General features: G+C 31.6%; 1 protein-coding gene across 1 annotated transcript; it reads right to left on the bottom strand.

Annotated features, from left to right (window-relative positions):
• Nucleotides 1–2,494: 2,494 nt before the first annotated feature.
• LOC105122199 (glycine dehydrogenase (decarboxylating), mitochondrial) lies at nucleotides 2,495–9,143 on the bottom strand. Its single transcript, XM_011021164.1, has 15 exons — nucleotides 7,608–9,143; nucleotides 7,124–7,369; nucleotides 6,968–7,045; nucleotides 6,772–6,872; nucleotides 6,497–6,692; nucleotides 6,251–6,376; nucleotides 5,596–5,781; nucleotides 5,373–5,486; nucleotides 4,655–4,807; nucleotides 4,184–4,372; nucleotides 3,851–3,928; nucleotides 3,654–3,779; nucleotides 3,451–3,549; nucleotides 3,182–3,299; nucleotides 2,495–2,845 (listed from the first exon to the last, which is right to left on the bottom strand). Exons 1-15 carry the CDS (start codon nucleotides 8,883–8,885, stop codon nucleotides 2,751–2,753), a joined length of 3,183 nt encoding a protein of 1,060 aa, XP_011019466.1. The 5' UTR covers nucleotides 8,886–9,143; the 3' UTR covers nucleotides 2,495–2,750.
• Between the last annotated feature and the right edge of the window lie 5,801 nt (nucleotides 9,144–14,944).

Genomic DNA, 14,944 nt, shown 5'->3' with positions numbered 1-14,944 from the left:
ACAAGCTTTTAGGACTCAAAACCCCTCTTATTTAGACTTAGTCTGAGTAGATATATAGAAATTCCAAACTTGATTTGGTGTTGTACCCTAAATGTCCTGTACTTGATTCTCAAGCACACCAAACCTAACCTAATTTCCTGGTGTCATAAATTTGATCATAACTTGATCTTTTAATACTATATACTTGACTTAAGCCCAACCTTTAAATGTTTTAGACCTAGAGGTTCGATCCAATCATGATTTGTATCCATTTTATAATATTTTAAACTCAATGTGAGACTCATGAATCACAGGCTCATTGTATAAAACAAACTTGTTTTAAAAACTTTTAAAAATCACTTTTGGTTGTTAACACTGGTTACTAGTTTTTGTTTTATTAAAAACAAACAACTTTTTGTAACATGTTTTCAAAATTTTAAAAACAAAACAAAAAACAATTTACCTCAACTACAATGATTTTATTGATAATTATCCTCAATACAAATCTATCAACCATAAATAAAAGTATAATAATTTGATTATCATTATCATTATTGAAAATATCAATTTAGTTCAAATCTATATATTCATTCTAAATTGAGTCTTAAACTTATAATCTTTATCAATTATATCTCAAACATTTTTTAAAAAATTCTCAATCAAGTATTTTTATGAATTTTCATCTATATTTTTATTAGATTTCATCAAATTGATGCCATTTTAGTGATGAATATCACATTGGATTAAAAAAATGTTAATATTCATCAATTTTCTTCAAATAGGCACCATTTTAGTGTATAAAATAAACAAATTAAACTTAAACTATTAAAAAAATTGACAAAAAAAACATTTAAAAATGCATGAAATGTTAGAGACCTGATTTGTAAATTTATAACTCAATTGATAATAAATATACAAGTTTAGAACTAAATTTTTTTTATTATTATTGTTGTTGCTGCTGCTGTTATTGTTGTGACGACAATGATATAAATAAAAGTTTTAAAATTAAAGTATTATTTTATTTAAAAAAAGGCATGGAGAATAAACTTTGTATTCAAATGAAAGTTTTTTCTTTTCAAAAAGATAAAAATTAAAAAAAAACTTATTTTTCATTTTTCTTATATGAAACACGATGTTGGTTAACTTATCAAGACCTCTCTCCATAGTTTTCTTCCTTTTATATAGACTTGTTAGAAATTTCTCCTATTTTTTTTAATCTAATGATTTTTTTAGAAAAAAAAGTCAATAATGTCATATATCTATATATTAAGAGGAATAAGTTTAAGTTCAAGTCTCCGATTTATCCTCATATTTAAGTTCAAGTCTCCAACCTAGTATATCGCATGATTTGATATTTTTATTTAAAGAGGACTTGATTGAAAACTAATAAATGTATAAATAAAATTTAAAATAATTTAAGAGATCTTAAAATGGATAGGTTGGACATTATAATATTTTCTATTTTATTTTATGTTCAATAAAAAATACAATATAATCTTAAATAAAAACTTCTAATATAATCTATCATTTGTTCAAAATAAAATTAATTAATAATAAACATATTGTAAAAAAATTCATTTAAAGTTTATTTTGTTGAAAACAAACTATTAGTAATTTCTCCATCCTTAATTTACATATAATTGATAGATGGAGAATTTTCATACAAGACAAATGAACTAATCATATTGCTCCACTTGTCGGATAATAAACTCCATGATACGATCCTAGGGGTTCGCATCACCTAATAATCTTGCTATCTTTTTATATATAAAGATAGATAAATAGATATTGATTGATCAGACATCAAACATGGAAAACATTATAGAATCTTTCCAGGAATTTGTTCATGTTTGGCCCTGAGTTTAAGTAATTGAACTGACGTCCTAACTTACATTAATTAATTGACAACCCAACCATGAACAACAGCCACTAAACTTATAACATGTTCTTGAGAAGTGTTAGGCTCAGATCTCTCTACAACAAAGAACAATTAACAACTACTAAGCATAAAAGAGCTCCTTTCAATCATTGTATTGAACAAGAAATCAGTCCAATCTGACCATATGTCCATGTGTATAAAATAACTTACCTTAGCCTTATGGTTTTGACGTCATGATGTAAAACATAATTTTAAAATATATATAAAAAATATTTTCAAACCAAAAATCCTTTGAAAAACTGTTCTTTCTCAATGTCACCTTCATATTTTCCAGACTATGCTTTCAGTTCCGGCATGCTATATGCTATGCTCTTGCATGCTGTGAGGCCAAGCCACAACAGTGAAGACAAATTTGTCTTCTGCAGAGCATGAAACTCCGATTTCGATTCTGTTTCACCTTTCGCATTGCACACACATTCTGGTCTTGGAGCCCCATTTCAATCACATTTCCAGGCTAACACAAGGGGTCCCATGGCGAAATGTTACCAGACTTAGGTGCAGACGAAAGGTAATTTCCTATTGCATGATAAACTCAACCTTCGCATTGGCGAGGCGGTGTCTTTTTTACTAGACAAGTGGGGTAAATGCCTGTTTCTCATTAGACAGACATCAATTAAGACGGTCTCGGCACAGTACGAGAGAGGGAGAGAGCAATGGTAATTACAAAGTTTTAAGAGTTGCAATTAGCAACCGTTGATATTAGAGCAGCTGGTCAACAGTATATCGAGAAACGAATTTCACCAGCTGTAATAATGAGCACGTGAATAACTGATTTACATAGAAAGAGCTGATAGTGTAGACAATCTTGCATCGAGGAACATAGACATGAGGATTAAGCAGTAGCTGCAGCCTGTTCTTCAACAACCTGTGATACTGAGAGAAGGGTGCAGGTGAGGTTGCGGTCACCATAGACATTGTCGACGCGACCTGATAAAAAAGCACCGTAGAAGAGTCAATCAATTAACTGGACAGGTATCAAGGAAGATGGACTTGAATATATCAACTCTGGAATGCATGCTGGATTCAGATTATTATATTCTTGAATTTAATTGACAAAAGACAACTATAAAACAAAGAACTTCTAAGAGAGATTAGTAACAATTATGAAATCAGATTTAGCTTTATGCATAGCTCGTGTGACAATTTATCTCCATGCAAAAGAAAGCGAAGGCAATTGAGGATAAGATTAAACAAGGCAACTGAAAGTCAAGATGATGAAATGGGAAGTATGAAGCAAGTAAACAATAAGGTGGGAATGCATACCTGTACTAGGCCAGAACTTGGCAACACGAAGCCAAGAAGCAGGGAAGGCTGCATATTCCCTAGAATATGGTTTTGTCCATGCATCTCCCATAAGCAAAGATGGTGGATGAGGAGCTCCCTGCATTTAGAATTTCCATAACCACTCCAAAGCTCATGAATAAGAACAGATTCCAAAATGAATCAAAAGAATGCAGGTAGAAAAAATCAAACTAAAATTGCCTCTAGTGTTTTCTAGGTAAAGAATTAAAAAATATAAAAAGCAATTTCACCTTGAGGACATTGTTGTGGATATCAGCTTTGCCTTTCTCAATCTCTGCAATTTCTTCCCTAATGGAGATAAGCGCATCACAGAACCTGTCTAACTCTGCCTGCAAAGTATGTCAAATGCAACTGAAACTCAGTATGTGAGAAAGGGAGAGGAGGAACAGCTTGGGAAAATGAAAAAAGGAGAGGAATCTACTACAAATCTTACCTTGCTTTCACTCTCAGTGGGTTCAATCATAAGTGTTCCAGGAACTGGCCATGACATTGTAGGTGCATGAAATCCATAGTCCATAAGACGCTTGGCAACATCTTCAGGCTCAATTCCAGCGGTGTTCTGCAATAAGAGTGTTTTAGATTACTCGCTTCTGATTAATAACTATGAAACAGACATGTAATAGGAACTACCTTAACGCCTCTCAAGTCCACAATGAATTCATGGGCAACTGTTCCGTTGACACCACGGAAAAGAATGGGATAGTAATTCTGAGAAACAAACCAATAACAAAGACAAATCAGAGAACATACAAGATATTCACAAATTGATTTCAAGAGTAAGTTCATAACCCTAAAGTCTTATTGCATAGAATAAAGCTACCATGCATGGTAAACACATCATAAAGTAGTAGTAGAAATGAAAAGCAAGCGTATAAACTGATTTATAAATGAAGCTTTACCAGTTTACAGAACTTATTGATTATTGATTACAGATTGAAAGCAAGTCAAGGAAAAATTAAGAACCTCCAATCGCTTTGCCATGTAGTTTGCATTCAGTATAGCTATCTTGGAAGCATCAGTTAACCCCTTTGAACCCATCATCGCTACGTATGTGTATGATATTGGCAAGATAAGTGCAGAGCCCCAAGGCGCAGCTGAAATGGTGCCAAGAGGTTGAGACTGGTCAGGGGCTGGAATACCACCTGTAGGCACCTTCAGTACAATAACAAAGAAATTAAAAAAACTGAATGATCAAGACATGAAGACGATAGCATTTAGTAGTGGTAATTGCTGTAATTCCATTAGTACGTATTCCTATTACCAACAGGATGATGTCGAATACAATAAAGAATGAAAATGTTTTTTCATGCATATCTTAAGTCCAACAGAAATTAAGGAAGCATTTCTCCCATCAGGGTCACATCATCCTTAAATAGAAGCTAAACTAGTCTCTGTAGATATGGATGAAGTTGTTCATGGTAAAAAAGTAGATACCACAGGATGTGAAGGAAGATATGGTGCCAAGTGCTTCTTCACACCAATAGGACCCATGCCAGGACCACCACCTCCATGCGGAATGCAAAATGTTTTGTGGAGATTGAGATGGCAAACATCAGCTCCAATAAAACCTGGGCTTGTGAGACCAACCTGTAGGGACAAAAAACATAAAATCAATATGATAATATTTTCAATAACAAATCTCTCATTTACAAAGTTTTAATGCAGAGATGTCCATAAAATGTCATTCAGATGACATGAGCTATCCAGTTTAAACCCCACAGACTCTGTATGAAAGACCATGAATCTCTAGGGATCAGCTCCACATTTTTGGCTTACTATTTGCTCATAAAGTTTAAATGCAGTCTATAAAGCAAAACGATGCAAAGCAGTTCCTAATTTGAATTAATAAAAAGACATCATGGTCTGGCTTGCATTCTGACTCATAAACCCCCCAAGTGCACCTCTTCCCAGATTACTAGATTGCATAGCAACATTAGGATGGTGGATACCTTCTCTACTCAGAGACCCACCAGCCATCGTGGCAAAAAAAGTTGAATTTATGAATTAAAGGATGTTGAAGCTGTCTATGTATTTTGCAGAAAATATTCTATGAACATCACCATATCACACAGGAAAGCTTATGGTAAGAAAAGTGGAAAGGACCAACATATCCAACACTAAAACCAAATGGAGATAGCTTGAGAACACAGACCTGAGCATTCATGTTAGCCCCATCCATGTATACTTGACCACCATTGTCATGAATTATCTTACATATCTCATCAATTCCTTCTTCATAGACCCCGTGAGTTGAGGGATATGTAACCTGAAATTTAATACAAAAAAAGGGCCACATGAGAGGTTTCCAACGTCTCTTCCACTGAATTTTTGTCCAATACAAACTTCAATCCATCAAGGAAACAAAATAGTCTCACCATAAGTGCTGATAGTTTGTCCCTATTGTCTTCAGCAGCCTTCCTTAGCTCTTCAACATTGATGTTTCCCTTGGCATCAGTTCCAACAGCAACAATCTTCATTCCACACATGGCAGCACTCGCAGGATTTGTCCCATGTGCTGAAACAGGTATGATGCACACATTTCGTTGATGATCTCCTCTTGCCTATTGTATTCATTCAAATGAGAGACAGGCATAAGAAACAGCCATATGCAAAACAAAGAATCCATATGAGATTTGATGATATACAGCAAGGTTTGAGACCTGGGCACATGAGTAAAGTAAAGTAAAGATATCAATATCTTTAATGTAAAGAAGCTACAGCCAAGCTATCCCTTTGTCAGTTACAATTCGAGCCTAGATATTTTCGAGATTCTAATGACAATAGCAACAACACGCTATAGCACCTATGCTCTCTGATGTGGGAATTCTTTTAATGGAGAGTCAAAGCAAATCAACATGGTTTTACTTTGAGGCATGCTTTTAGTCTCGATGATTATAACTCAATGCAATTGACTTTGCTCCTCGCAAGAAAAGAATGTTTCTTCATAAAGGCATCAAGCATTTCTTGCTCTTAAAAGCAACAAATGCAGGAATAAGCAATCTTTTCATTGAATAGTTGACGTCGCCCTACCTTATGATATGCACGAATAACCATGAGCCCAGCATACTCTCCAGCAGCACCAGCATTTGGTTGGAATGAGAAAGAGTCAAACCCGGTAATTGTACACAATAGATTACCCAAATCATCGAACATTTCCTATGACAGTACCAGAATTGAGCAAAGGTCAATTTGCTTCATACACAATATCTGTTCTCACACAACAAAAAACATAGCACATGTCAAGTTTCTGTTTAAGAAACACGTGCAACCATCTACCTGGTAACCTTGAGACTGTTCAGTAGGAGCAAAAGGGTGGATATCGGTGAAATTAGGTAATGTCACTGGCATCATTTCACTTGTAGCATTCAATTTCATTGTACAAGACCCCAGTGGAATCATACTGTGACACAAAGAAAGATCTTTTGATTGCAGCCTATGCATGTATCTGAGCAGCTCATGCTCGGTATGGTACCTGATAAAGTCAAACAGAAGTCAGAGTGGCTTCCAAATAACATCCCCAAGTAGTTCAGATTTTGAGAACTAGTCTATACGTGTTAAAGATTGGATGCGTCAGATATGGGCTCTCCCTTGTTAGACCAGGTGGGATCACATTCTGAACCTCTGGTGCCAGAGATGCAGCTGTGAAAGGGACCTGACATTTGAAAGAATGTAATTCTTAGTTATTGTCAAAATTATGATTCACGGTAACAATCTTATTAGCAATTGCAGTAGTAGAATGGTACTTACAGGCTTTCCACCAGAAAAAACTTTGAAAAGTTTATCGACATCCTCTAAGGTGGTTGTTTCATCAAAAGAAACAGTAATCTGGAAAACAAAGCATATTCTGAGAATCTCATGACATATAGTTTAGTCAAATTACAAAACAGATGGGATTACACTTACGGTTTTTGCATCTACAACTCTCAAATTTATCTCGCTTTTGTAAGCAGCATCAGCAATTGCATGTGCATCAGCACACTTAACCTTGACAGTGTCAAAGAAGGGAAGGCCCTGGACTTCAACTGTCCCAAGTTTCTTCAGTCCAACTGTGAATGCTCCAGCAAGACCATGGACCCTTTGGGCGATGGTTTTAAGGCCTTCAGGTCCATGATAGACAGCATACATAGCAGCCATGTTTGCAAGCAATGCCTAAATAGAACAAGAGAATCCATTCAATTGAAGCACAACCAACACATGTGCACTATGCTCGCTTTGGTGGTTTAGTAGAAATACTAGTAATCATGTTCCTGCCAATAATTTTGAGCTAGGCATGCTGTGTATCGTAACTTTGTCAGAACACAGGGCAACTTAATGAGTTTCATTACTCTATACAAGCAGTTCTCATAATATAAATAAGAAAAGAACAATATAAACAGTAATCTCTTACTTGAGCAGTACAGATGTTGCTGGTAGCCTTGTCCCTGCGAATATGCTGCTCCCTAGTTTGCATAGCCATGCGAAGAGCAGGCTTTCCTGAAGAATCAACACTAACACCAATAATTCTACCAGGCATCATCCTCTTGTACTCCTGTGAGGTTGCCAAAAACGCAGCATGAGGACCGCCATACCCCATTGGAACACCAAACCTCTGAGCTGAACCAACAACAATATCCGCACCCAGCTCACCAGGAGGCTTCAACATCGTTAATGCCAACAAATCCGATGCCATAACAACCTTAACTCCATGAGCATGAGCATTCTTTACAAACTCTCCATAATCCAAAACTTCACCTTCAGTCCCGGGATACTGAACTAAGACCCCACAAACATCCCCAGATTTATAATCAATGTCCTTAAGATCTGCGGTAACTACCTTAAGATCAAAACCTCCGGCTCTAGTATCACAAATATCAATAGTTTGAGGGTGACAATTACTAGCAATAATAAAAGTCTTTTTCTTTCCCTTTTGAATGTTATTACACATGGCCATTGCCTCTGCAGCAGCAGTCCCTTCATCAAGCAATGAAGCATTTGACATAGGCAATCCAGTAAGATCCGTGATCATGGTTTGGTAATTGAGCAAAGACTCCAATCTACCCTGAGATATCTCAGCTTGGTATGGTGTGTACTGGGTATACCAAGCCGGATTCTCCATTATATTCCTCAAAATCACAGGTGGAACATGAGTGTTATAATATCCCATCCCAATATAGGACTTAAAAACCTTATTCTTTGATGCCAGATATTTCATATGTTCAATCATTTGGCTCTCGGTTAACCCTCCATCAAACTTTGAGAACTTCATAGAATCAAGTCTGATAGATTTAGGCACAGTTGCATCTATCAATGAATCAAGAGTATCAAAGCCACATAACTCAGCCATTTTGGTCTGTTCTTCTGGGGTGGCTGAGTTATGGCGGCGAGGGAAAGTGTCACTTGGTTTCAAAGATTCGACAGAAATGGATCTTATCTGTGACCCAATGCCATAAGAACCAGCAGGAACATTATGGGATGCAATATTTTTGGTTCCTGGCAATATACCTGATCTAGGACTCCTGGAACCAAATGATGACAATGAGGAAACATACCTTGAAGGTGTGTATGATACAGGAGATGAAGAGTTTAACAAAGATGAATCATTTCTCGCCTGCTTGTGACTTTGCTTTGATTCATTAACCAGCCTTTTCAAGATTGCACGGTTAGCTAGCCTCCTTGCACGTTCCATGAGTGCAGCACACAAACAGAGGGAGAGGGGCAGAAAGTTCGAGTCTTTTATGTATTTTTGGTAATAAACTGAGTCTTTTTTTGTTAAAAACTGTGAATGGAACTGAGAGGGAGGCGCAAAAGGAAATGGGGTTGTTGAGAGAGAAGGGAAATAAAGTTTCAAGGGAAGTGATGATTATTTTTGCTCCATGGAACATGTATGGCAAAGGGGGGTTGGTGATAATATAGTGAATTTTGTCTCCATATAAAATTTAATACGAATATTTTTCAGTGAAAGTTGTGTCTGTTTAATATTTAAGAAATTTAAGTCTCAAAAAAGAAAAAAGAAAATAAAAAACTCATAAGCTTCAAGATCTGGTGGTGGTGGTTGGTGAGTGACCAGGCAACTAGAGGAAAAGGACGGTTTTGTGGATATCGCCAATCTGCAGAAAATTTACCGATCTCTAAAAAATGAATGGAAGTTATTGAACCAAAGGGGATTGAGTATCATTGGATCAAAATGCATTCCAATTTCATTCAGACAAAAATAGAGGATTTTTATTTTTTATTTATTTATTACAAATGCATAATTTCCATGATTCTTTGGTGGCACAAGCACTTTCACACTCTACTTATCTTTTGTGTCTCACCTCTTGTGCACCGTATAAGGCTAGGATTTGCAGCAAACAAAGACAAAAGAGATGAAGATAATATGTCTTCCTATTTTTTATTTTGGAATGTTCAAAATTCACTCTAAATTTATGAAACATTTATCTTATATTTTTATCCTTATTTCCTTGAACAAATACATGTTTGTTCCTTTTATTTTGTTTTTTTTTTCATCATTTGAAAGCATAATCTCATAGTAGTATATTACTTCACTTCTAGGGTTGAACTAAAATTTTTTATTGTAAAACAAAGAATAGTCAATTTATAGAGAACACTATCATATTATCATTAAACTCAATACAATAAGTCAATTTTAAAACTTTCAAGTAGACTCCTTGCAAATTCTGAGTTTAAAGTAAATTATAATTATTTTTTTAAATAACTTGGTCAGCTTTGCAAATTTAAAAAAAAATAAAAATAAAAAAAACAAAGACCAAACTTGCAAGCTTTTTTTTTTAAATAACTTCGTCAACTTTGAAAATTTAAAAAAAAATTAAAAAACAAAAAAAAAACAAAGACCAAACTTCAAAGAGAACCTATGGCCGATAAAAAAAAATTGAATTAAAAAAATAAATTTAAGTTGATATTTAAACAAAAAATACCAAAATAATAATATATTAAATTAATTATAGTCAATTTGGTTTAACTCATCAAACTATTTACCTGAGTTTTGAACTATAATGGGTTTAATAATAATTTTTTTTATTTTAATTATATGATAAAAAACTTGAGTTTTGAACTACAATGGGTTTAATAATAATTTTTTTTTATTTTAATTATATAATAAAAAATAAAAAGTAATTTAAAATAAACCTATACATGAAATGATAAAGTAAATAAAAATACAATAAAAATCATCAAAAATACAATGTCAAAAACTAATTTAAAATCAACCTATACATGAAATGATAAAGTAAATAAGTAATTTAAAATAAACCTATACATGAAATGATAAAGTAAATAAAAATCATCAAAAATACAATGTCAAAGGTAAAAAAAAAAAAAAAAAATCATGCCAAGTATGCAGCCTTGAGTGGCACGATGAATAAAAACTTTTAAAAACCTAAAACATAAACATGTAAAATAATGCAACACATAAAAAACCTTTTTTAAAAAAGATAGAAGATTCATTGTTCATATGAACTGGCTGCCTCTCAATTTTTTAATTTTTATTAACATGACATTATTTATTATTTTGTTTGGAATGGGATTTCTTTTTTATACAAAGCACGAAACCTTCATGGAACATGTCATGAGTTTTTAAAGAGCATTGTTTATGTTTTTTTAAAAAACAATTGGGGAAAATATTTAATTTTAACTGACAAGTAAATATATTTTAAAAATATCTTTTATTATTGAATAAAAAGATATAATTAGGATGAAACAAAAGGAAAAATATAGGTATATAAACAAACCACACTTACATTTCATGTACACATATTTGACAAGTGGAGCAGGTTAATATAAGAAATTTTCTCATGCTAATTTATATGAGATTTTTATTAAATATGAAAAAAATAAATTAGCATCCATAAAAAATTGAATGATTTGTTTGCAGGCTTTGATTTTAGGAAACCATCACCATCCGATCTTTGAATGTGAAATTTCCACGCATATACTCCCATCATCGCAGGGCATCTAGTTTTGGGTGGGACCCCAAAGTTCGGTGGGGGTATAATTGGAAAAATGGCGGAATCAACCTTGAAAGTTCACGAGTCAAAGTCTGGAGATGCTAAATTTATTAACAGAGAATCTGTCTATTCGTCAGAGGAGGAATCTAAGATCCCAGATCTGGAATTTAAGATATTGGGTACGTAAATATTATTTTTTAAAATATTATTTATTTAAATAATATATATTTTTTATTTTTTTAAAATTATTTTCTATATCATCTTATTAAAATAATTAAAAAATACTTAAAATAATTAATTTTAAAAAAAGTTTTTTTTAATGAAAATCATATTCAATCTCAGTGTTAAAGCCCTCAAAAACATGACGTGATAACAAAAAGCTCGAGTTATAAAAGTTTAAAATAATTAGAATTTTATTTATGTCCCTGAACTCATAAAATATGTTTTAAAAAAGGTGGAGTTTCTTTAAATAAAAAGTAAAATAAAATATAATAAAAAATTTCAATGTCAAACAAGCACTAAAATGCATGTTAGGTGCTTTATTTTTAATAATTTTGATACATTAATATTAAAAAAATAAAAAATATTTCAATATATTTTAAAATAAAAAACATTTTTAAAAAACATTCTGAATTGCAATATCAAACATGCATTTACCTATATCTTATTTTGATAGCTAATATTTAGGCATCACTTAAAATTGTGTTTCAAAGAATATTTTATATAAAAAAATTATTTTTTATGTTTTTGAATTTTTTTGATGTTTTATATAAAAAAATATGTTTTTAAAAATTATATATATATATATATATATTATTTTAATATATTTTTAAATAAAATATATTTTAAAAATAATCATTTCCACACTCTCTCAAACATAATTGAAAAGCATTCCTATACATACCTTTTATGTACAAACCAAATAAAAATAACAAAAACAATTATATGCTTACGTGAATGTTTTTGGTGTTGTTTTTCTTTATTTTTTCTTGGAAAATTTATGTGAATTGCTTTTTTTGTTGTTGTTGATTTATATAAAATATTTAAATTAATTTGTATATATCTCAATTAATTATTATAAATTTTAAAGTTAACAATAAAATAAATTTCAAGTGGCTATCAATACTAACAACTTAAAGGCTTGGATTTTATGATGTCTTCCCCTCTCGATCCACCAAATTTCTTAACATCACCACTTAATTCTAGTAAATAGATAATGTTCGCCGTTGGTTTTTCTATTTGACACAATAAGATATATTTTTTTAACTTATTTACACATCAATTGAGATTAAAACCTTTTTTTTTTAAAACAATTTAAAAGTGCACCCCTCGCATTTCAGGTGTAATAAGGTCCTGTTTTTTTTTTAAAAAAAATGCCATGATGTTACATATATCGGTGCAACTTAATATTATAGACTCACATGTACAATTCTAATTTTCTAACAAAATATTATTCCAAACATTACTGTAAAAAACTTAATGATTTCTCAAGGAAAGAACCAAGCTTATATTTTTTTATATAGATTATCAGGTTCACTGTCTAACATCATAGACCAAACAAATACAATCTTTACATATCATTAAGCTTGTCTGTATTATTTTGTTATTGATACACCGTTAATTATTCCATTTCATAACTATAATTATGCTATTAAATGCGAAAACATTCACATTCTAAATGTGATTTATTAAATAGATGATTTGGAAAGATTTAATAATTAGTAATAATTTCACTAACTACTTATCCATGATCTTAGATTATAGACTAGAGGATATCGGATATGTATTCCATGTATTTTTATTCTCAAATATCATGATACCTGGAACGAGCTTTACTAATTTGTTGAGCAATTATATGGAAGAAACTAAACTTTACATTAGTTTTTGTTTGGTGCAAAACCCTACATTAATTGACAGAGACAGGACAAAAACTAAGGATGTCGGCAGCCAATAATATCCGCTCTAATCCTTAACAACGGCGAGGAATTTTCTTGAGTAATTTTCTTCCAAGAAAATCCCTCACCTCCGCTCACATTTGATTATATATAGTCGAGTGACTTTAGAGCACGGGTTTGTCTGGGGCTATTTTTTTTTTAACAGTTAAGTTTAATTAATAAATAAATTGAGTTTATATATGTAAAGGAAGTAAATTTAATTTAATTTTTTATATTACCCTCATAATCTTTATTCTATTCTTTCGAAAATCTTTAAAAAAAGAAGAGATGTGTATTTTATAAAAACTGAGTTGCTGATACACCAATAAACCCCTGTCAGCTTGTATAACAAGCAGGACAGCGATATAGAGACTACAATCTCATAGTCTTCTTAGACTTGTTATCGTTACCAATGAGAGGTAGAACCGGTTGGCTCTAGTATGCTTGTATATCAAGGTCTGGCCAATCTTAGCTGGAAAGACATGCCTCTTATTTATGTAGTGTTCATCCACTCAAAATATGACAGGTCGAACATGAGAAATGAAAACATCTTATTTTATATAGCACAAGTACTAATTCCTTAACCAGCCCCTGTTGTAGGTTGGATAAATTTTTTTCTAAATTTAAAAAAATATAAAGACATTATGAAGTAAAAAATCTAATGCATTCTGGACTTAAAAACTTTTAAAATACTGAAAGATTGAAATATTGAATAACACATATGTTTTTTTTAAATATATTGAGACAATAAAATATTTAATTAACTCAAGCAAACTATAATTAAAAAAAAACACGCGATTTGAGATATAAGAATATGATAACCTTATAAAATATATATAAAAAAAAACAAAAAAGGTCACTAAATATTGAATGTCAAAAATAAAAACTAAATCTAAAAAAAAATGACTTGAGTAATTCTAGATTGGTGGTTAACACCACACCATGGGCTGATAAAATTAAAAAATATGCATTAAAAAAAGTTAAGACAATGTAAGTTCAGAGAAGTAAAACAAAAAAAATCAAGTAAACTTGGAAGAATGTTTTAAATATGGGTTAATCCCTTAAATTTAAACCTCGTTAAATTTTAGAGTTGAATTCATTAGAAAATCCCAATTCCCAACAAAGTTTAAAAATAAAATTAAAAAAATCTTAAACTTAGATCATTGAGCTAACAAGTTTATTAAATCTGGTTATTTTAATAATATAGAAAAAAATACAATTCTAATTTAATAATATATAAAAAACTAAGTGAATTTGAACAAATCTTCTATATTTGTGTTAATCTTCTAAATTTGCAATGTGTGAAATATATATCGTGTTTAACAAAAAAATAAATTTTTAATTAATTTAATATTAAATAATAAAATTATAATATATATATATATAGAATGAAAAAAAAAAGAATTAAATTTAAAAAATAATATTACCGAAGCAAAACGCAAGAATTAAAAGAACGATATTTAAATTTGATAGAAAAAAAAAACTAGGGAGGATGAAATTACAACAACAAAAATTAATCTAGAAAACCATCTAAAAAACAGAATGAAAAAAAAAGAATTAAATTTAAAAAATAAAACAAATTAAAAGAGGATGAATTTAGAAAAAAATATCGAGTATACGATGACAACTAGAATGAAAGTACATGCCCTGCCCATATAGGTAGTAACTGCCAAAACACATTGAAAAACATCCTGAAAGGCCATTTAACCACTATAAATCACAGCACGCACAGCTTGAATGCGGCAGAGCTACTTAAACATTGACGAGTGTTGCAAGAAGCACCTTCCACCTTTTCTATTAGTATTTTATAGTTCAACAAAGATACCAATGTGCTAATAATACAACAT

The sequence above is a fragment of the Populus euphratica genome, unplaced genomic scaffold, assembly GCF_000495115.2.
Source record: "Populus euphratica unplaced genomic scaffold, PopEup_1.0 scaffold19.1, whole genome shotgun sequence".
Classification (NCBI taxonomy): Eukaryota; Viridiplantae; Streptophyta; class Magnoliopsida; order Malpighiales; family Salicaceae; genus Populus; species Populus euphratica.
This window is presented reverse-complemented; position numbering and strand designations above follow the sequence as displayed.

Bases quoted from the DNA above. Each gene is read 5' to 3' on its own strand.
- LOC105122199 (XM_011021164.1), bottom strand. From the start codon at position 8,885: ATGGAACGTGCAAGGAGGCTAGCTAACCGTGCAATCTTGAAAAGGCTG. The intron at 4,373-4,654 runs GTATCTACTTTT...ATTGTACTGAAG, and splicing joins ATCTTCCTTCACATCCTGTG to GTGCCTACAGGTGGTATTCC. The intron at 3,780-3,850 runs GTAGTTCCTATT...CTCTTATTGCAG, and splicing joins TGGACTTGAGAGGCGTTAAG to AACACCGCTGGAATTGAGCC.